Raw genomic sequence first — 23,941 nt, 5'->3', positions numbered from 1 at the left:
GGGCTCTCTCTGACTTTTGTGTATAGATCAAATAAAATAGATATTTATGAAGACCGTTTTCATTGTAAAATGTTCTATAAATGTACACCATTATGAGGTTGTGGTGTTCCTGTGTAAAGTAGTTTCTTTGTTGGAGGTCTTAGGTTATATGGATTGTAAATGATAGATTGTAGTGAGGAGAACCTGGAATCAGGTGTAACAATCTAGCTTTGAGCTAATGAGAGCTCCTCTGTGATGGTGGCTCTGGCAATGGAGGTAAAGAAGTGGTGTCTCAGTTAACCTTCAGCCCCACACAGTGAAAGCTCTATATATGTGTATTGACTGCTTAGAAGGAGAGCTGTGGATATTATTTTATATTTCATGATTTTGTATGTCAGGAATTAAGGAGTACTCAACTGTGTGATTCTTTTCCTCAGGGTATTTACCAAGTTCAATTGATGGCATCCAAGACAGCTTTATTCACATTTCTGGCCATCAGCACCCAACATTGCTATATGTTTGGGTGTGTGTTTGCTGAATACCAACCAGGAAAGTGAGACCAGCATATTTGAGCAAGATAAGAAGATTGATGGGATAGAAAATTGGCTTAGTTGAGACTACATGTGGCTTCTCAGCATGGCAGTTTTAGGGTAGTTGAAATTCTCATAGGGCAGCTTAAACCCCCTCCCCCCAAAACACACACACACACACACACACACACACACACACACACGCACGCACGCACGCACACAAAACAAAACAAAACAAAACAGAGTATGCCAAGAGAATCAGGCAGAAGTTGCGTGGTCTGTTCTGACCTCACCTCGGAAGTCTGATGGCATTGCTTCAGTCACATTCTTTCGGTAATAAGTGAGTTTTAAGTTCAGTCCAAATTCAAGGGGAGAGGAATTAGACTCCACCATTTGATGGCAAAGTGGCAAGATCACACTGTAGAAATGCACATGGGGTTGGGGATAGTGTAGTGCCTATCTTTGTAAAATGCAGACTGCTACATGAACCAACTGAATGTGAGTGATGGAGGTCCCCAGGCCGCCCACACTTGTCCCTGTGCTTTAATTCTTGGTGATAGAAAGGTGAATTTGATATTAACAAAGATAAGGAAACCGAAAGAGAGAGTTAGTTTAATAAAAGTAAATAAATTTGTATGTGTTGAGTATGAGATTATGATGGCATATCCTGATGGAAATATTTATCAGAGCTTGGAGATAGGGGATTAGTTTGGGTTATATAACAGAAACAGAGATGTAGATTTATGAGTTGTCACCATAAACATCATATTTAATAGGGAGGGTGTACCATATAAGGAAGAAGAATAGAGGACCAAAGACGGAGACTTTTGGGCAAGTATACTTTTTGGTTGAATGGTACAGATGAAGGCATTCCAAATAAATGAAATGGGGAGACTAGGCAAGGCCCAGGGTTGGTTTCTCAGCCATTTCTCGTGGTTGTCAATACTGGATTTTAACCAACTGTTGTGAGTTCTCAACTGTTGCTTCCAGACCAAGTGGTTCTTGATCCCTCTGGAGACATTTCAGGTCTGCTGAACAGAATGTTTTGCAGAGAACATCTTTACAGTATGTGTGGTTTCCTTTTGTTTGGTTATTATTTTTTAAAGGAAATGTGTTGTTGTTGTTTTTATCCCTTGAAAGCTTTTTATAAGCTCTTAACTTAAGAAAAAGTTATTTAGGCATACAATATTTAAAACATTTGCAACATTTAATGCAAATCCGCTGAAAAATGGAGGCCAACTGCTGGTCACCTCTTGAAATACAGCTGTGTTGAGGAAGGAAGCACTTAAAGAGATTCATGGATAAATAACCAAGAGTTAAACATGAGCCACATTGTTTGAATTGGTTTTAATTGGATTATTCAAGATGTCATCAAATGTAAACTGACTTTACTGCTAAACAATCTGTTAAACAATTCACTATTGAACTAATTAACTACTATTCACTATTAAATAATCATCTATGAATAAGTAGGAATGGGAAGCATTTTTTTTTCTGGAAAATTTTTTGAAAACAGTACTTGCGCGTGTGCACGTGCACACACACACACAATATATATATATATATATATATATATATATTGAGTTAATTTTCTAGAATCTAATGTTCTTATATGGTGCTTTCTAATTACCATTTGGTAAAATATTCATATTCTCTTTTAAAAAACATAATTACCAGTCTAAACATTTGATTGGAATGGTTAAATGCATTAAAGTCATAACTCTAAATTCAAGTTTCTGATGACATTCATTCTTCTTGTTTATTCTCTCTGTGACCTTAATATTTTAAGTTGTTTTTCTAATGAAAAACAGAATCCTAAACTGGGGTGGTAAGCTGGTGATCTAGTGTTCACTTTTCTAACCATTTATTAAAAGCTTAATTTTAAGGGGACTAAATTACTGACTATAATTCTAAATTTAATAGGGAAGTTTGTGAATACTTGATATTGTCTTCTCTTCGTATATATGAATTGCTGTACTAATTGAAGTATAGTTTAACTTGCAAATATTTATTGCAGTAATTATAGTCATTTTCACATTATTGGCTTGAAAAAATGAACTGCTGACATTTAGCAGTTTTTGTCATAAAATGCTAGTGCTGACTCATGGATGTCAGCAATTATGGTGGACAGTGGTAATTTAAATATGTGTTGAAACTTTCCTCAGTTAATTATATATAGCTACTACAATTCAAATAAATCCAACAGAAAACATCTTATGAACAACTGAGATGTAATAACGGAAAAAAATATACCCTACCTTATTGGAGAATTACAATTGGATCAAGCCTAAACTGGCAGTCGGACATCCATCTCACAATCCGGATTGCTGGCTCCCAACCGCTTGCCTGCCTGCAAGCCTGATTGCCCCTAACCGCTTCTGCCTACCAGCCTGATAATCCCCTAACCACTCCCCTGCCAGTCTGACCGATGCCTAACTGCTCCCCTGACATCCCAATTGCCCCCAACTGCCCTCCCCTGCTGGCCTGATCAACTCTAACTGCCCTCCCCTGCAGGCCTGGTCCCCTTCATCCCCCAACTGTCCTCCCCTGCTGAGGCAGTTATGCAAATTGTAATGCCAAATTTTCTGTCATGCCCTCACACAAGATGGCCACCCCCATGTGGTCACATGATGGCTGCCACAAAATGGCCAGCAGGGGAGGGCAGTTGTGAGCAATCAGGCCAGCAGAGGAGGGAAGTTAGGGGTGACCAGGCCAGCTGGGGTGGGCAGTTGGGGAGGGATGGAGAGGGCAGCAGGGGGAGCTATAGGAGGGTGGCAGCTGCTGGAGCACGGATTCGTGTGTAGGGCTACTAGTATTAAATATTAGGAGAATCAACAATCTGGTACATTCTTTTAAATACTTAAAAAAAAAATATATATATATATATACACACACACACACACACACACACACACACATTTTTAATTGATTTCAAAGAGGAAGGGAGAGGGAGAGAGAGATAGAAACATCAATGATGAGCGAGAATCATTGATTGGCTGCCTACTGCACGCCCCTTTCTGTGGATCAAGCCCTCAACCCGGGCATGTGCCCTGTCGGGGAATCAAACTATGACCTCCAGGTTCATAGGTCAATACTCAACCATGAACCGCACTGGCCTGGCCTAACCACCTCTTTTAATCTACCATATTTTGCTCTTCCCCTCATGGCCTTTTGATTGGTAATTCAATTTAGATTTTGGTCATCGTTATTGTCTGTGCCTGTAGCTAAGGCTTCAAAATACCCCCGTGATGTTTTAGCCTGCAGTAAACCTCAACATTACTCAATATTAGGGAGATAAAGATGGCTTCTGTTGATATGTAACTTTCTCATTGGGTCTCATTTGGGCGAATCATTTTTCAGGTTTAAAATTTCTCCAGGCTTCAGGGTTCTCTTTAAAATGTGTGTGCACAGCCACACAACCTTCACATCTGTCACTGTTTATTTTAACTGAAATAATAAACTTGGGCTTTTAAATAATAAACATAATACTTGGCTAAAGAATGAATGGAGTGGAGAATTGAGATTATGAAATAATTGGAGATCGGAAAAATCTCTAATTTAGGAAAAATAATATACCAAGTAAGTTTTAAGAAGTGATGGTAACATTTTTCAATTACCAATAGTAATATAACTAATCAGAACTCAATAAAAAATAGCTCTATGTTACCATACTTAGGTGAATGGATGGAGCCATTCAAAAACCACTTTGTAGTCAGGGAACCTGATTTATTGGCACAAAATAGTCTAATTACCCATTAGTTGGGTATACAGAATATGTAATTTGATTTCGGTCTGTGGTTTTATGCTTATCTTAGGAATACTTATCCACTATGAGTGAGATAGCTTTGTGGATAGAAATTGGACTAATCTGTTTATGGAATAATAATTTGCTCTAGTGATCTGCTCAAGACAGTACAAAGGCCTAAACTCCAGCCTGGCCTGGCCTGGCCTGGCCTGTTCATTCCTGTTGCTTTTACTAGGGACTCAGGTCATAGCACTTGGCAAAGAGGAGACAAAACAACCTTCAATAAAATTCTCTGCCTTTTTTCCATCAGCGCCCCAACCCCCTGTTACTTTAAATCTCTACTACTTCTTTTTTGAAAAAAGTAAAATAAATTTAAGTTTATTTTTAAAAATTTATCTTTATTGTTTAAAGTATTACAGATGTCCCCTTTGCTATTCCCCCCCACCAATTGACTCCCTCCACCTCTCCAACCCCCCTCCCAGACCTGCAGCACACTATTGTCTGTGTCCATGGGCTATGCATATATGCAAACAAGAAAACCAGAGTGGTCTGATTCCTCTTACCACCCTCTTAACCATATCTCCCTTGGAGTGTAGAGAAAAGAATATTGAGATATAAATTAGACCTGAGTTCCATCTACCAACTTTTTTGACGCTAGGAGAGCCATTTATCCCCTCTGGCCTGTATGTATCCTCCGATAAACTAAAGAGTTCAGCTTTCCAAGGCTACTTTCAGCTCAGCCTTCTGCTCATTCATTATACAATGCTGCTTTCTAGTTTTTTGATTTGGGGAATCTGGGGATTTGAGGTATGAAAAAAGATTGAGGGAAGTTGGATACATTTTTTTTAGTAAACTTCCCTTACTACTGGCAAACTAATCTCTTAGGAGCATTTTGTGGATTAATAACATTTAGTGAGAGTTGTTTATGAAGAACCTTGAATCCCTTGTAAGAAAGTTACAGTTTTTATGATGTACTCAGAGACTGAAGACACTGCTTATTTTGTATTAATTTGACATGGGAGTGAAATAAAACAAAGGAGCCTTCAGACAAAGAGGATGTCTGCTCTTTCAGTGGATAGGCTCTCACAAAAGCAGGGTTGGAATTCCCCACGGCTGTGCTTGGTGACTGCATCGAGTTGGCACGAAGAACCAAGTCCTGCCTGACTCAGGAACTTTTCCCTTTTCCTTGCCGACCCCTTGGTTGTGTGATGAGGAACCAAAACCAACAACGAGAGTTTTTTGCATTGTTCTGGAGAACCTTGTCTGCTTCCATTTTTACCTCTGAATTCCTTCATTTATCATAAACACCAGCAACTCTGGAGTTTTGAAATCACTTCCTTATAAAGTAAGATTTCCTTGCTGGAATGTAAACAGAACTTCATTGACTAGTCACAACTCTAGGTTAGGTTATTGTGCTTTTATAAGCACAGTGATTTTACCATTGCAAAGCCGTCAAGTTCTAGCCTTCCTTTTTTACTTGGTTTTGCAATCATTTGCCTAACTGAAGGCACAGCGAATGCACAGCAGCTGGCACCAACACTAGCTGGCCCTTATTTAATAACACATCCATATATTTCTTCAACTTCTATTGTGTGCCAGAGGCAGTGTTAGAAACACCCTGTTTGGCCACTGAGAGAATGATGTGGTAGGTGAGGGTTGCTGTGACCCTCGACACAATTTTTAAAATCTATATTTGAAACTTTAACTGTAGACCTAAGAGAATCATATGAAGGAAGACCTGAACAAGGGCTAAGGCTTGTGTGGGACCATGCTGAGGTATTTTGGGGACATTCTCATGAGGAGCTTTGGGTACTGTAAGAATTTAGGCTCATTGTTTTCTCTACTTGTTACAGTAACCCAGGTAATAATAGCTCATTGAATTTCATAGTGTTTTAATAATAGTTTTTATTTTCATTATTAGGCACTGAGAAATCAAGTGATTTGTCCGCAGTCACATGACTTTTTTTCAGTGTCCTCTATTTTCATCTATATTAGGGGTGTCAAACTCAATCAGAGAAGGGGCCAAAATCTAAAATCCAGCCTAAATCGCGGGCCGAATGGTTTACTGAACAGTCATAAACTGTCATTGTGATGGAAACGCAGCAGAGTGCAGTGATGACAGCGCAGTGCGGGCCACATTGCAAGGCCTGGCGGGACGGATTTGGCCCGCGGGCCTTGTGTTTGACACATGTGATCTATATGAAGGAATAAAACTCTTATATCTATGTATTGTATATCAGACCGATTCTATAACCCCTTGATTACCTGTGTGTCATTTACTCCGATATGTGATACGCAGTGTGTTAGGACTCTAAGTGTGTTATTCTGAATTACCAGGCTGAGAATTTATTATTTTTTAAAGTATTGTTGATAGCTGTGTTCATTCAGATACTGATGGTGATGACTGATGATCTTCAGCTTGAGTAAACACATCATTTACTTTATATCAAGACTAGAGGCCCAGTGCACGAATTCATGCACAGGTGGGGTCCAGCCTGCCCACTCTGATCAGAGCTGACTGGGACATGGTTAGCTGGGGGGAGAGGATGCGGGAAGTTGGCTGCTGGCCCTGCCCCAGATCGGACCAGTTGGCTGGCACAGTGCATGTCATAGTGACCGGTCATCCTGGTCGTTCTGCTTGTTCAGTCGCTTAGCTTTTATATATATAGATTTGGGACATATTCTGGTTTTGTCCCAAAACAATCACTCTCTCTCTTGCATTATTTGTAAATATTTTGATGATTAACATGTGAAAAACAAGCAAGAGAAATAAGGGACCTTGGTAAGGTAAAAGTTTATTAACAATCAATCAGGAGATAAAAAGCTTTGTTTTTATTGATATTTATTTTTCTTGACCAAATAACTTATTCTTAAAATATATTTTATTGATTTTTTACAGAGAGGAGGAGAGAGAGTTAGAAACATGGATGAGAGAGAAACATCAATCAGCTGCCTCGTGCATACCCCCTACTAGAGATGTGCCTGCAACCAAGGTACATGCCCTTGACTGGAATCAAACCTGTGACCCCCTCAGTCCACAGGCCGATGCTCTATCCACTGAGCCAAACTGGTTAGGGTCAAATAACTTATTTATTATAATGAATTTTCATTTGGGGTTGCTCTTTAAAAAAAAAAAAAAAAATATATATATATATATATATATATATATATATATATATATATATATATAGTTTATTTATTTTTTTTACAGAGAGGAAGAGAGAGTGATAGAGAGTTAGAAACATGGATGAGAGAGAAACATCAATCAGCTGCCTCGTGCACAACCCCTACCGGGGATGTTCCCGCAACCAAGGTACAGGCCCTTGACCGGAATTGAACCTGGGACCTTCCAGTCCACAGGCCGATGCTCTATCCACTGAGCCAAACCGGTTTCGGCGACTGGAGTTGCTCTTAAACCTGATAAAATGAAGGTGTTTATGGGAAACGGAAAAGATTTTCTTCCTTCTTGTGCTAAAAGTCTTTAATGATAACAGCTTAGTAAATTAACTGTTATTTAGGAAATGAAGATATTGGCAGATTGAGGTTATACATAACTAGTTTTCTGGCAATTGAGTCTCAATGATTTTCTGGGAATTTTGCTTCATATTTTGAAGCAAAAATATACTTTAAATATACTTCATGTTTAATATATATTAGATGCTTTTTGTTTGCAGGTGAGCTAATTTCTGTAGACCAGTGTTGAGTCATTTAGTTAATGTAAGAAAACAGTTTATTAACAGCAGTTAAGGTCCCCAGTTGTCTAAGGGAGTTGGAGTACACACATACATACACACACATATATATTTTGTACTTTTTTCTTTCTGTGTACTATTTTGGGTGCATTTCCCGGAAAACTATCTTTTAAGTTTTTCTTTAGAATTCATCTTATCTGTTATTTTTTCAAAAGTACATTTTAATTTCCAGTATTTCCAGAATCTTTATTATGGGCTTGTTCTTCAGTATTGTGTGTTCCTGATAATTTCTTGCTCTTTTAAAGTAGAATTTATTTCTTCATTTATTTCTTGAATATTCTAAAGTTATTTTAAGGAATATCTATTATTGGGCCAGTTCTTGTATATGGCTGGGGGGCCAGGACTGGCCTGGGAGAGATGCAGAACTAAGAATCAAGGGAATCATAGGAGTAAGGTCCAACACAGAGTCTAAATTGGAAACCAGTCAACTGAGGTATTCTGCAGAAAAGCTGATACAATCCAGGGGAATTACAAAGCAGAACAAGAAAGTCTGGACTGGATGGTAGAAGTTGGCGCCTTGAGCATTTCCCAGAGTTCCTGAGGTTCTTGGATTGTTGGCAGTGGGCAGAGAGTGCTCCGTGGAGGGCACTTTGCCAGTTTTGACCTTGGTGAACATTCTTCTGGCCTTTGTTTTCAAATTCCCCGATTTAACAAGGAGCATTTAGTCTTGGTATGCTACACTCAAGGGAATGAATAGGGGTAGTTAACTGTTTATAGTTATAATAACCCAGAATCCAAATGAGGGAATTGCCTCTATGCCTTTACATAAACTATTTTCTCGGTCATCTCATCTCCTTCTTCCTTAACCCCACGTATGTGGCCCTCCTACCATTCTGACCACACATCCTTCAAAGTCCAGCACAAATTCCGCCCCTTCTCTGGCACTGTACTGACCCCTTGTACACTTTGTGCCTAGTAGTTGCTCTAAGTACATTGAAGCTTCAAGAAAGAAAAGTTTCTTGTGAAATGCAATATTTGGAGGAAGTTTCTGCAATTTGGATGATAGAGATAAGTGTGGAGACTATAAGCAAATGCTGAGTTGGGAATATAGAGAAGGGAGATGGGGACCAGTAAAGTGAACAACTTCACTAGAACAAAAGATCTGTGTAGAAATCTGGAAAAACTTTTAAGGTTAGCTTCAACTAGAAGGGTGTGGGCCAGGTCATAGGCAACCTTTCAAGCTGGAAGATTTGATCAAGATGGAAAATGAGTTAGACCAAGATTTGTTAACAGTCAAGAGCCATTGTAAGTTCAGGGAAGGAAGGATGTCTCATGGTGAAATGGCTTACGCTGATCCGAGGCCCGACTTCTCCAATTGGTTGGTTTTGGTAGAACCTATATGTGCCAGTGTTGGGGAGTATGACTGAACTCCCCAATTTGTTGTACTGATATTTTAGTGCACTTGATAAGAAAATAGGAAAAGATCCCCATCTTCTGCTGTTGTTTTTCCCCCTTACATGGTGAATTCCTCCTACAGGATTCTTGACCCTCGACTAAAGCATTATCTATAAGCCAGTCTTACATTGCCAGTGGTCCTGTGGTAGGGAAGAAAATACAAGTATATGAAACCCACTCGTAGATCAAGTAGTTTCTACTCACCTCTGTGTCTCCAACTTTTTTTGTGTGTGAATGGGTAGGTCACAAAAAGATGACTTTTGCTTTAATTCCCTTTTTTCTTTTTCTTTTCCCTGCTCAGCCATTGTGGAGTAAATTAACCCTAAAATACTTAAAATGTTCTTTAAATGTATTTTCTTTGAATATGTATAATCTCTATAACTATGGAAAATAAATTACCATCATGTATAGAATTATGGTACTGGAATTTTGCAGAACTGTAGAACATCTGTGAGGGCTTGTTTAACCATCTTTAGAACATTTTGAGTGTTGGTACAAGCCTCAGTGTGAAAGCTTATTTTCAGATAAGACACATGCTTTTTATGAAGAATAGGATCTTCAATAGCTTCAAATCCTAAAACCCATAATAAATAGAAAAATAGAAAGGGAGACATTTTTTAGTTTTTCTCCCTTCAAATGTAAGGAGAAATAACAGTGAAAATATGTATTAACTAGTGGCCCAGCGCACTAAATCATGCATAGTTCAGTCCCTGGGCCAAGCCTTTCATCAGGGCCATCTTCCCAGGCTGCTGGCAGTCAGCCCCGCCCCCCACCTCCATCCACTCGGGTTCCCTTCCAGCAATGGGAGCCTTATGGCTGGGGGAGGGACCGAGAGCTCAGCTGTCCCCGCCCCCTTGCTGGCCCCACCCCTGATGCTGATTGCTGTCTGTGTGTGGGGTAACCGGTGGGGCGGGGGCTTTGGCCTGGCACCGCCTGCACCCCCACCACCCACACTGAGTCCCTGTTTGCCATCGGCCATTGGAGCCTGCTGGCTGGGGAAAGGGACTGAGTGTGGTCAGTGCACCTCATAGTGACTGGTCAAGTGGTTGTTCTGGTCTTTCTGCTTTTATGGTCTCTGGGCTTTTATTATATAGGATAGTTTGTACTTCTAATTTTTGGTACATGAAAATTCCAAATGTTCACTTATTTATGCCTTTTAGATGCCCTAATGTGAGTCTGCAAAAGCTACCAGAACAGTGGTTATGGAATGTTTTAGAGGAAATTAAATGCAGTGATCCTTCATCTAAACTCTGTGCTACAAGGCGCAGTGCTGGAATTCCTTTCTACATACAGGTACGTATCTGCAGGCCCATAGCTGTTTGTTTATTTGTCTTTTGATAATAACGTATTCTGACTCACTTGACATTTTAGGGAGCATTGCATAAGAGACGTTTCTGTCTTTTTAGTACTATAGCATTTGTAGCTTTGTTTTAATGTGTGGACAGTATGTTCCTGGACAGATCTGTTCTTGGAACAAACCCGTGAAGAGGTCAGCCTTGAAGTGAACAGAGGGTGGTATACATTTCTGCCTGTTCATTAAGTAGACTGACATCACTGTGGCACATTCATTGCTCACTTCCAGGAAGTGCACGTTACCTTTTGTTGAATTATAAAAACATAGTCTTTCTCTCATTTCAAGACCCTTAAGACTCTAAAGGCAACCAGTTTCTTTTAAACTCTTTCATAAAATGTCCATGAGTAAAACAATCTTAATAGTCGCTAACATTTGTAAGTACTTTTTTCACACATATTATCTCATTTAATCCTTCCTCAAGCCTTATGAAATAGGTCCTGTTATTGTCTGTGTATTATAAATGAAGAAACTGGAGCTTATAAAGTTAAGTGACTTGCTAAGGCCATAGAGGTAGGAGCAGAACTAAGACTGGAGCCCAGGCAGTCTGACTCCTGAGCACCTCTCTATATGAGAATGGGTGTCTTTGTTTTTTTTAACACAAACGAAAGCATATTATATACATGGTTTTGCCCCTTGCTTTTTTCACTTAATATTACACCTTCAAGATTGCTCCATTATAGCATATCCAGGTATTGCTATTGGAAAGGAAAATCCTTTGTTTCCATAATGCTGAAATTAAGAGACTATCACCTTCATGAATCCAAAGAATAAAAACCAAGGTCCTCACAGTATTAAATCAGGAGAAACTGAGTAGCTTGAAACTTTTCATTCCTGGGAGCCATAGCTACATGCCTGTGAAATACGACTGTTTAGTTGAGGCCTCCACAACCACTAATTTATTTTCTGTCTCTGTATGTTTGCCCATTCTGGACATTTCATATAAATGAAACCATATAATGCAGTGATTCTCAACCTTTCTAATGCCATGACCCTTTAATACAGTTCCTCATGTTGTGGTGACCCCTAAACATAAAATTATTTTCGTTGCTACTTCATAACTATAATTTTGCTACTGTTATGAATTGTAATGTAAATATCTGTGTTTCCCGATAGTCTTAGGTGACTCTGCTACCAGTTCTCAACCTGTGGGTTGTGACCCACAGGTTAAGAACCATTGCTGTAGAGCCTAAGACCATCGGCTCTTGTGTGAACCATGACCTCCTGGTGCATTGGTCAATGCTCTACCACTGAGCCATACCGGCCAGGCTTTTTGTTTTTGTTTTTGAATAAAGAGTATGTTCTTGTTGGGGAAATTTGTTACTAAACTGACTTGCTTATTTTATCTGAGACCTGCCACCTAACTATGGTCCTAAAAGAGTTGTCAACAAGAGCCATTCTCAACTTCTTAGAATTATATTAATTCACAAGCAAACTAGAAGTTTCCTATGATATTACCTTTACCCAATTAAACTACTTGCTCAAGGACACATGGCTTAATGAATTTGCTTGATATCACGTGTTCTTATAGAGGGAATTTTGCATTTTGGGATTGATTCTGGAAAGTAGCAAAATAAGAGCCTTGTTAATTTTTGCCTTATTTTTCCATAGGCACTGTTGGCATCTGAACCTAAGAAAGGCAAAATGGATTTGTTGAGAACAACAATGAAAGAGTTAATCTCTTTGGCTAGGCCTACTGATGACTCACAGAGTACAGTCCCCCAGGTAATAATAGAAGTACACAAACCCTGCTAGGAAGGCAGTGGTTTTAAATCTTTGCTATACTTAAAAAGAAAAAACCTATCCACTAAAGATGTAGAACTCTTGAAGATAGGACAGACATTTGAAGCTTATTTTGATTTTTTGTTTTATGTTGGTTATTCTGTCCACAAAATAAACTATTGGTTTATTTTGATATATATATATATATATATATATATATATATATATATATATATATATATATATAAATGAACTACTTTTAAACTCTTCTGAAAACATCCATCTTGGATGTTTTGTAATACTATTGCATCTCGATGTTGCTTGAGCTACATTTTGTAACTGAGCAGTTGGATCTTTCCCTAAAATGTAGTGTCTGACTTTTGGTATATTCAGATTTTAATTTCAGCTAATGCTTATACCCTTTATTTATGTTAAAGGTGGGTCAAGTGTGTGTGTGTATGAAGTTGGGTTAAGTACTCCTTACAGCTCCACTCTACCCCACTCCACCATGGTAAATGCCTGCCAGATTCTTCTTTTCTAGGCTTTCTCAGTAAATGCTTCACTTTTATCCTTTATGAGTTTTTTGTTCTGAGGTAGGTCATGTTTTCTTATTCATTCAGCTACCTTATGTCTTTTGATTGGAGTGTTTAATCCATTTACATTTAGGGTTAATTTTTTATTGCCATTTTATTTTTTAAAATACATTTATTTTTATTGATTTCAGGGAGAGAGAGATAGAGACATAAATGATGAGAGAGAATCATTGATCAGCTGCCCCCCCCCCCTCCTCCCCAGCACACCCCTTAAGGATTGAGCCTGCAACCCAGGCCTATGACCAGGAATCAAATCATGACCTCCTGGTTCATAATGAACACGCAACCACTGAGCCACACCAAGTAGGCCGTTTTTTTTCTTTATGCCTGTTTCTCCTCTATTTCTTATTAGTACAGCTGTCCCTTTAACATTTTTTGCAATGCTGGCTTGGTAGTAATAAACTCCTTTGGCCTTTTCTTGTCTGGGAAATTCTTATTTCATCATCTATTTTGAATGATAGCTTTGCTGGATAGAGTAGTCTTGGTTTCAGATCCTTGCTTTTCATTACTTTGAATACTTCATGCCATTCCCTTCTGGCCTGTAGAGTTTAGCTAACAAATAGTTTTCTCTTGCTGCCTTTAAGATTCTTGTTGTCTATAATTTTTGTCATTTTAATTATGATGTGTCTAGGTGTGAGCCTTTTTGGGTTCTTCTTGCTTGGGACTCTGAGCTTCCTGAATGTGGCTGACTTTTTCCTTCACCAGATTAGGGAAGGATTCTGCCATTATTTCTCCAAACAGGTCCTTGCTCACTTGCTTCCCCTTCTGGTACTCCTATGATGTACATATTATGTTTCATGTTGTCCCACAGTTCCCTTAAATTGTCCTCCTGTTTTTTAATTGTTTTTCTTTTGGTTCTCTGATTGAGTCTTAATTTGCTGATTCGATCCTTGGCTTCCTCTAATCTGCTGTTTATTCCTACTGGTGCATTTTTTTGTTGTTGTTAATTCTCAACCGAGGATATTTTTCCATTGGTTTTTAGACAGAGAGGAAGGAAGACACATAGGTAGAAACACTGATATGAGAGAGACACATTGCTTAGTTGCCTTCCACATGCACCCTTACCTGGGGCTGGGGGTTAGCCTGCAACCAAGGTATGTGCCCTTGACTGGAATTGAATCTGGGACCCTTGTGTCCATGGGTCAAAATTATCCACTGAACCAAACCAGCTAGGGCCTAGTGTATTTCTGTTTTTGTTGTTAATTCTCATCTGAGGATATTTTTTCCATTGATTTTTAGAGAAAGTGGAAGGAAGGGGGGAGGGTGGGAAAGAAGGTGGAGAGAGAGAGAGAGAGAGAGATAGAGATATCAACATGTGGTGCTAGACACATAGACCCATTGCTTCCTACATACACTTTGATCAGGGCTGGGGATGGAACCTGCAGCCCAAGTATGTGCCCTTGACCAGGAATAGAACCTGAGACCCTTTGGTGTGTGGGCCGATGCTCTAACCACTTGGTAGCACTGGCCAGGACAAGTGTATTCTTTATTTCTGCTATGTCATTTTTTATTTGTAAGTGGTTGTTTTCATAGTTTTCTATATATTTTTTCATGCTGGTGAGCATACTTATCATCATTACTCTGAACTCTATATCAGATAAATTGCTTATTTCCATTGATTTAGCTCTTCTGGAGAATTCTCTTGTTCTTTCTATTGCAGCTTGTTTATCTCCCCATTTTGTCTGCCTGTTTGGGTTTGTTTCAATGTATTAAGGAGATCTGCTATGACTCCTAGTCTTGGGAGGGTGGCATTATGCAGTACATGACACTTAGCATATTCATTTTCAGGTTTTTTTAATATAAGCATTATTAATTTTTTTAAGTTCCACTTAATGTGCATCCCACCTGTTGATGTGTAGTAGCATTGTCATTTATTGCCCAGTTCTAAGTATTAAATTTTTTTTCTTTGACCAGTGTTTTAAAATGTCAGTATTAAAAATATTTTAAGAAAATAAATTTGCAACTTTATTCCACTGTGATCAGAGCATAATCTATAAGATAACTATCTGGGATTTGTCGAGACTGTATTAGTGGTTAAGTTTGATGTAATTTTAAAAAATGAATGTTTCATGAAAAAATATGTTGTTTCTGTTAGGTATAGGATTCTACATATATCTGTTGGATCAAGCTTTTTTTTTATTACATTGTTCAAATTTACTAACTTTGAAAAAATTGATTTATCAATTATTAGGTATGTTTTATTAAAATCTGCTATTTTGTTAGTAGATTGTTTCTTAAATTTCATAATTTTTTGTTTTGTTTTGAAGCTGTGATTAGGTATGTACACACTTTTAAAGCTGATAACTCAATTGATATTTCTTTCTTTTTAGATCTAACCCATTGAACCTAATAATTATTCAAAGTGTGTATACATTTTTTTTTTTTTGGTGCGGGGTGAGACATCCTGTATTTAGAATTACCAGTCTTTAACCCACAACTAATTTTTAACTTTTTAATTCTAGGTTCATGCTTTAAATATTCTTAGAGCCTTGTTCAGAGATACACGTCTGGGAGAAAGTATTATTCCTTATGTTGCTGATGGAGCTAAGGCTGCAATTCTGGGCTTTACATCACCAGTCTGGGCAGTAAGTACTTTTGCCATTTATTTTCATTGACTTAATTATACTCTGAGCAGGTTTTAATAAGCTAACCATTCACTGAATGATAAAAATATGTACTACATTTTATCAGAGTTTCTTTAAAGGATAAATCCTTGGATTGGGCTACATTTTCACTCTTGGTATTTTATTATCGCATTCTAGTTCCTTGTTTTCTTATTTTAGTGATTGCTTTAAGGTTTATAGTCTATATCTTGAACATCACATTGTATCCTCAAGTGACATTATACCACTTTACTTAACGTGTAAGAACCTAGCACACGTACTTCCGTGTTTCTCCTCTCACTCTTTGTGATGTTGTAAATTTTGCTTTTATGTATGTTATAAACCCATGCTACATTGTTATTATTTTTGCTTAAATTATCAACTATCCCTTTTTAAAAAATATACCATTTCAACCATTTTTAAGTATGCAATTCAGGGACAATAACTAATACACAAGGTTGTGCAGTCATCACCACTATCCATGATGAGAACTTCTTCATCATCCCAAACCAAAGCTCTATAACCATTAAATAGTAACTCCCCATCTCTCCCTTCCCCTAGACCTGGAAACCTGTGCTCTACATTCTGTCTCTATGAATTTGCCTATTGTAGGTACCTTATATAAATGGAATCATACAATATTTGTCTTTTTATATTTGGATTATTCAGTTAGCATAGTGCTTTTAATGTTAAGCCATATTGTCACATGTAGCATAATTTCATTCCTTTTAAGGCTGAACAATATTCCATTGTATGTATATATGATATTTTGTTTATTCATTCATTTGTTGGTGGGCATTTAGATTGTTTCTTTTTTGGCTTTTGTGAATAATGTTTCAGTGAACATTGGTATACAAATATCTGTTGGAGTCCCTGTTTTCAGTTTTATGTGTAAATCATATGGTAATTTTATGTTTAACTTTTTAAGGAATGTTTAACTATATTACATAGTGGCAGCACCATTTTTCTACTCCCATCAGCAATATACAGAAGTTCCAATTTCTTTACATTCTTGCCAACTCTTGTTATTTTTTGGTGTTTTTTAATTTTTATTAAATAGCAATCTTTCTAAATGGGTGTGAAGTGGAAGCTCATTCTGGTTTTGATTTCCATTTCCCTGATGTTTAGTGATGTTGAGCTACAAGCAAAATGGCTCAGTATCTTAATGTCTCTCTTTTGGATGCTGTGGGCTCTGGGTATCAGTGTGGTGAGTGATTCCTATAAATATTCTCTATCAAAAGGTAAAAAACAAACACAGCATGAAAATGAGTGAGAAATACTGAGATACTTTTTTTTTTTTGCACTCCAGAAACTCTGATTCAGAACTTTAAAGATAGTTGACAATGACCAGTTTAGTTGTTGGATTTAAGGATATAACCTTTTACATGTTTTTTTCCATGATTCTTGGGAGAAGCACTATGATTTTATTATCCTGTATCATTATGCTTTCTAAAATAAAGGAGATAAATCTATCGCTTGTAAGTGTTTGACATCTGGCTTTAAAATAAGACTGGCAAGGGGAGAGGAGAAATAAAAAAACTAGACCTTAATACATTACCTGCAGAATGAAGAATTTTCTAGGAAGGCAAGCTTTCCAATTAGCTACACAAACATTTTATAACTTTATGATATGCCTCTAGTTGAGAGTCAGTGTATTGCAGTATAGGCAAGGCACAGACACCCAGTATGAAACGGAATCCTCAAGGTTGCCACCTCTTGCCTGGAAAATTGTGCATCTTCCTGTAATAAAGAAGCTGTCTGAATTCTGTCTAGCAGAATTGCCTAACTACGCTGGAGGACACCGTGTTTACCTTACACATTTACAGGAAACGAAGCAATACCTCTGTGCTGTCAGTTGAGTCACAGAGGTAGGAATGTGGCTTGACCATCAGGAACAATAGAGATCATAAAACCGATTGCCAGAAATATCAGTATGGTTTATTTAATGTCATTAGTTCAAGGTGAACAAAGAAATGTTCTCTGTGAAAGATTTTTTAGAGAGTGAAACCTGGTGACTTTTTCAACTTTTTAGCAAAACTGAAAGTATCAGATTGTTTTATTTATTTAAGAGGTCTTTTCTGAGATCTTTTTAAAAGTAACACATGTGCACTACAGAAACTTTGAAAAGAAAGGACAGCATAAAAAAAAACACGAGTCACCTATTAACTATATACAGATGTAATTATTAGCATTCTGATGCATTATCTTCCTGTTTTTTCTATGTGTGTAGTATACACATGTGTGTAGTATTCATATGCACATATGTATACATGCAAGACTGCATAAATATATGTCAGTCCTTATATATAGATTTATTTTTGGGGAAATCTTCCTTTTTAACACTGGTTATAAAAGAATCTTCTTGTTTCAATTCAGTTTGCTTTATTAGAGAAAATAACTATAATGACCCATATTCTTATTTAATATATCCAATATATTTGTTTAATATATTGACTGTTATATTTTCTTCCTTATGAAAACCTAAGATATATCAAAACTGTAAATCAACATAATGCATGTGATTTTACAAAGCAATTTACCACAGCATTCTCTATTGAAGTCATTTAAAGTGTGATTTTCTTTTTCTGAACGCCTATGAAATATGGTTTGATTTACAGAAATCTTATTTGTACACATTTTTAAAAATATATATTTTATTGATTTTTTACAGAGAGGAAGAGAGAGGGATAGAGAGTTAGAAATATCGGTGAGAGAGAATCATCGATCAGCTGCCTCCTGCACACCCCTTCCTGGGGATGTGCCCGCAACCAAGGTACATGCCCTTGACTGGAATCGAACCTGGGACCCTTGAGTCCGCAGGCCGACGCTCTATCCACTGAGCCAAACCTGTCTTGGCTATTTGTACACATTTTATCAGGAATATATTTTATGCGGTGAGTACACCTGTACTCATGACAATTATTTTTTTCTGATAAGTTAAAGAGGAAAAAGCACAAGTAAAATGAACTTAATTTTAGTTTTGTAGTATAGGAATATTTTCTATGAAACATTCATAATTTGTTTTTACAGATTCCTCAGTCTTTTGTATTGAGACCATACAAATTTCTTGGTCTTTACCACCTATTAGGCATTTTTATTTTAAATATATTTTATTGATTTTTTACAGAGAGGAAGAGAGAGGGATAGAGAGTTAGAAACATCGTTGAGAGAGAAACATTGATCAGCTGCCTCTTGCACACCCCCTACTGGGGATGTGCCCACAACCAAGATACATGCCCTTGACCGGAATCGAACCTGGGACTTTTCAGTCCGCAGGCCGACGCTCTATCCACTGAGCCAAACCGGTTTCGGCTATTAGGCATTTTTAAAATACAGGGGAAATGTATTTTTGTAAACATATCAGCATTGATATATTAAGCATTAGAAAAAGAGAGATAAATAAGACAATCATAATAAAGGCTGTCTTATTGGGTGTTTTCCATGTGCCTGGCATCATTTACATTGATTATCCCACTTAATGCTCAGAACAACCCTGTGAGGTAGATTGTATTATTTTAATTCCCATTTTACAAATAAGGAAAACAAGGCTCAGCGGTGAAATAACTTTGTCAAAGGACACACAACTATTATCCTTCGGACTCCAGAACCTGTGCTGTTATAGGGGAAACTTTTGGGTGTTATAGGAATACAGAGAAGGTGCAGCTTATCTACCTTATAGGGTTTTGATCCCTTAGAGAGCTGGGGATATAGCCTAGGTGCTAAGGTTTTATTGAATAGTACAAACCCAAAGCAGCAAGAATGAAGGAAAAAGGGAAGTGAGGCAAGGAAAGAGGAAAGACATTACCAAGCAGGCCTGAACCTTGCAGGAAGACTGAGCTGATTGTATAGTCACGTGATATAGTATATTCTAGCCAGGCCATGTGAAACTTACCATCTCTTGGAACAGTCTCATCTGTTTTTTATTGGTCAAAGTTCACCCCTTGGGGCACTCACCCAACTTGGGCAGCTGCTAGAGAAGCCTGATTTCATTCCCTCTGATGCAGCATCTTACCTGTGTCTGGACATGACTGGCTGAGCCACAGCCCCTGTGGGTGTAGTTGGGACAGACCTGGAGTTGGAAACTGTGACTCCCACATTGTTGAAACAGTTTGCACATTGTAGGGGAGTAATAGGATCTGATTGATATGCTTAAAAGTAGAGACTCCATTATAAGATGGTAAGAGGGAAGGAGGAAGACCAATCAGGAAGCTATTGTAATATTTCTGCCAGGAGGTGATGGTGGCTCAGAAGAGGGAAATATTAGTAAAGATGGTGACAACCGATAATTTTCATGTATTTTAGAGATGAAGCCAGTTTAATTAAAAATGTAGGAAACAGAAAGTAACTTATAGGTGCACATATATGGAAACAGATTTTCTGGGCCGTGTTTGGAAACAGACATTACTGGGCATTCCCTTTTTTGTGTTCAGTGACTGTCGAACACTGAAGCTTCTCTCCCTGCATCCTCATTGCAGGACAGGTAACGCCTCTTTCCAGCTTGCCCCGCATTCCACTGAGTATGCCACCTGACGGTCCTTCTAAGACTCACGTTGGGTTTTTATTTCTCTCTGGTGTCTCTTTCATTTGCTTCCCTCAGGCCAGTTCTGCTTCACATTTTGCAGTGGGTTTCAGAGGAAAAAGCCTTTCAGATCTTCCCGGTAGCCCTGCCACATGTCCTTTGTGCTCTGTTGGCACAAGCGTCTCCAGGCCCTGTGTGGTAGTTGTGAAGTTACCAAAGGATGCCAGGCTGAGGGCTGTGTGGCACTGAAACCAGGCATCCTCTGCCTTTTAGGCTACATGCCTTGGCTTTATTAACTTACAGGAAGAGAATGTTTTTCCTAATTCACGTTTAGTTGGTATATGGGCTTGTGAAAGTAGAATGTGTATAAGTGATTCTATCACATAGTGATTGCACCCGAAGGCTGATCCGTGTTATATTACCAAATGGCATTGTGTGACTCCTGCCTCCAGCCTAATGAGGAGGTGCCCATTCACACTGTAACACAGCCTCTAGGCACTCCTGTTTTCACACTCCTGCATCTGGCAGCCATTGGCAGCAAGTTTGGTTTAGGGCAAGATGGAGTTGGTGTGATTCCTCAGAGGAGACGGGGGTCTCAGATGACCAATTCATCTTAAACCTATGATTCTTTAGAAACTAAATCAGTATTCTAGGTAAGAGATAATCAAGACCTCAGCTAGGACAGAGGTGATGTTGACAGAGTTAGCAGGACAGATTGGTTTGTTGTTTGGGAATATTGGGCAGGACACATAGTAGGGACTTTTGTTGACTATTGAATGGACACAGTGAATTCATTCAGTTTTAGGGTTTCATTGTAATTTTGGTATGAATTGCGGCAATATAGATGTAGTCCACTTCTAGAGTTACCTGGCATGAATTGAGTAACTCTTGAGCTTCTAGAGCAGAGGTTGCAAACCAGTGTCTGATTGGTCAGATCTAGTCTGCAACTGTGTTTTATTTGGCTTCCACCATGGTTTCCTCCCCCTCCCCCCTTTAATTTATTGCCAACATTTCAAAATAATGATTTCACATAAAAATTGGGGTTTCTGGCTTCTCTTAAAAAAGAAAAAACCGAGCAACACTGGGCTTACATTTCCTCATGGCAATAACTCAGCTGCAGCCGAATAGTGACTTCACTCGAACAAGTCCTCTGCTGCTCCTCATAGCACTTGAGTCTGTGACCCTGACCGTGGGAGTTTCATAAACTATTTTCTAAATCTCACATTGTTACTTTAGATTACCTCTCTTCTTATATTGCTCTTGAAACGTGCCATATGGTTGAGACACCTATCTTATTAGAATATAAGTTCTGTGTTGACAGTAAGTTCGTGTTTTCTGATTTTGAATATTCTCTGTGTTGCCGGTATACACACATGGTAGTAAAGTCACTACCTGTCTTCTCTGATTTGGCAAAGTAATTGAAGAAGCCCAATCACTCAGAATATTTTTATGATATACCAAAGCATTTTGATACATTGATTTGGAAATAGATAATGCTCTATTATCATTTTGAAGAAATTCGTATTTATTAATGATAGTTCTTTTCTCCTATTTTTATTAACTAGTTGTCTCAGGTAGTTTTATAGTTAAAATAACTATTAAGTTACTGGCATTGTGGCATTAGTAAACAAAATTTTGGGCGTTAAATATTATCGTGGCCATATTAGTGATGTAGATTCTATTCTGGACATATTCTATCGATCAGCTGCCTCCTGCACACCCCCCACCAGGGATGTTCCCGCAACCAATGTACATGCCCTTGCCCGGAATCAAACCTGGGACCCTTCAGTCCGCAGACAAACCCTCTACCACTGAGCCAAACTGGCTTCGGCTAAATATTACCTTATGGTAAATGATTACAGCAAGTTATGGAAAATGAATTGCTTCTTTAAAGAAGTGTTATATGGTGATACAAATAAAATAAATAATGAAAACAATTGGTAGTAATATAAGTATCAGAAAGAGCTATGTGTGTGCAAGTAGTTGGATTATAGAGTTTAGCTTAAAATGAAGGCATCGAGTAGTTTACTGTAAAGTTTTTTTTTAATTGTCTTATTTTTATGAACATAAATCATATTTTTTTAGCCCTGCAACTAGCCAATGGAGGAATGATTTTGAATGTCCAGTTTGAACATTGAAAGTGTTAGTTTCATGCCATGAATCTTCTTAACACTTACTGTGTATTTCTTTTTACATTAGGTGAGAAATTCATCCACACTTCTCTTCAGTACCTTGATCACAAGAATATTTGGAGTTAAAAGGGGAAAAGATGAACTTTTCAAAAAAAATACGTAAGCTCTGTCTAATGCTAACTTTACTTAAAAAAAAAAAAAATATTTCCAGGCCAAAATCAATTTTTAGAATTTTGCTTACTTTTATAGAATAATCTAGAGTATAAAACTATGAAAATACTACAGTAAATTAACCTACACTGCCAATTTCTAAGACCTTGGGCAAAATATCTTACTTTTTAATGAAAATATAGCAAGGTAGCAGGGACTGAAATGTAGAACTTTTCTCAGTGCAACAGCTAAAGTTTTTTATTTTATTTCTTTGCATTTTCAGTTATTCCTGAAATCTCCTAAATTGCTTTTTCTTGATGTGTCATTGAGTACTAGCTTGTGCAATATCTTGCTTTTATAGCTGGAAATTTAAATGTTTATGATACAGTCATAAGTAACATGTCCCAGATTAACTTTCAATTAAACTCTGTAACCAAGAGGAGCAGTTACAGATATTGGGCACACAGAATAAATAATGCTTTTCACTTTTAGGACTTTCATGTTATCTTAACCCTCTGAGATGTTTTTTTTTCCTTTAAGGTTTTTAAAATCTGGAAGGAAATATATTGAAATACTTTGATGAAGGGTGATTTTTAGATACAGTGCACAAGTTCTGTTTGTTGGTTTTTAAAGAGGAGAATCTTTGAATAGTGGTTTCTTTAGCATTTAGGTGAGTGGTAGTTTAGTGGCTTGTAGTGTTAACACTAGATGTCGCTGTTGCTGCATATTTACTTTCTTCATTCAAGATCCAGTTTGGTCCAGTATTCTTTCTCTAGATCTATAATAGAAATAAATCAGGCCATATTTCTCTCCTACCTAAAAATGTTGATTATCACACTTTTAATTTAGGATTTAAGCTTTTGTTTATTAAAACATATTTTCTTGTGATGGAACTAAGTCTTGGGAATTAGAACATATCATGAAATAATTTTATGATGCACTATTGATAATTCTGTTGAAACCTACTGTTAGTTAAGAATTGTTATTTAAATTATTACTTATCACCCTATAAAATTTAATAAATATTTAAAAGGAAGGCAACTGGCTATAAGTATGAATTCCCTGAGTATATTCAGCAAACAGCAGAGATATTTTTTAACCAAGTTGTGTCTTTAAAATAGTGATAATTCTATTTTTTTTAAAGAAAGATTATAATTTTTACTATTTAGCTCGTTTCTAGAGAAATTCTTTCTGTCAGTAGTTTGAAATTACTAATATTTGTTTCTCTTTACTTAGCTTTGTTTATTTTGGTAATTACAAAATTTCAAAACATTTAAAACAGTTTGGTCATGTTGTAAGGCCATGATAGTAGTATAAATAAAATACGATCTGAGGTTATTAAACAAGTGAAATTAATGTTTAAAACAACTTGAAAGTGAAAAAATTCTTTTTTCCCTTTTATGATGTGAGTGATTCTTGGTTGTGTAAATAAATTTGATTCTGAACAAGAGAAAATTATCACATTCATTT

General features: G+C 37.4%; 1 protein-coding gene across 4 annotated transcripts in view; it reads left to right on the top strand.

Annotated features, from left to right (window-relative positions):
• Nucleotides 1-23,941, top strand: part of THADA (THADA armadillo repeat containing) — a 283,517-nt gene that overhangs the window by 52,694 nt on the left and 206,882 nt on the right. For all 4 annotated transcript variants that reach the window (XR_004987407.2, XM_045580694.1, XM_036435157.2 and 1 more), the window contains exons 23-26: nt 10,562-10,694; nt 12,364-12,477; nt 15,530-15,652; nt 22,389-22,480. Coding sequence is in view for 3 of the 4 variants with exons in the window: in XM_045580694.1 (XP_045436650.1) it covers nt 10,562-10,694; nt 12,364-12,477; nt 15,530-15,652; nt 22,389-22,480 (462 nt within the window). In the remaining variant the exon portion in view is untranslated. The remainder of the gene's footprint in view (nt 1-10,561; nt 10,695-12,363; nt 12,478-15,529; nt 15,653-22,388; nt 22,481-23,941) is intronic.

This window comes from Pipistrellus kuhlii, unplaced genomic scaffold (assembly GCF_014108245.1).
Source record: "Pipistrellus kuhlii isolate mPipKuh1 unplaced genomic scaffold, mPipKuh1.p scaffold_m20_p_13, whole genome shotgun sequence".
Lineage (NCBI taxonomy): Eukaryota > Metazoa > Chordata > Mammalia > Chiroptera > Vespertilionidae > Pipistrellus > Pipistrellus kuhlii.
Note: the sequence above shows the minus strand (reverse complement) of the source record. Positions and strands in the feature narration are given on the sequence as shown.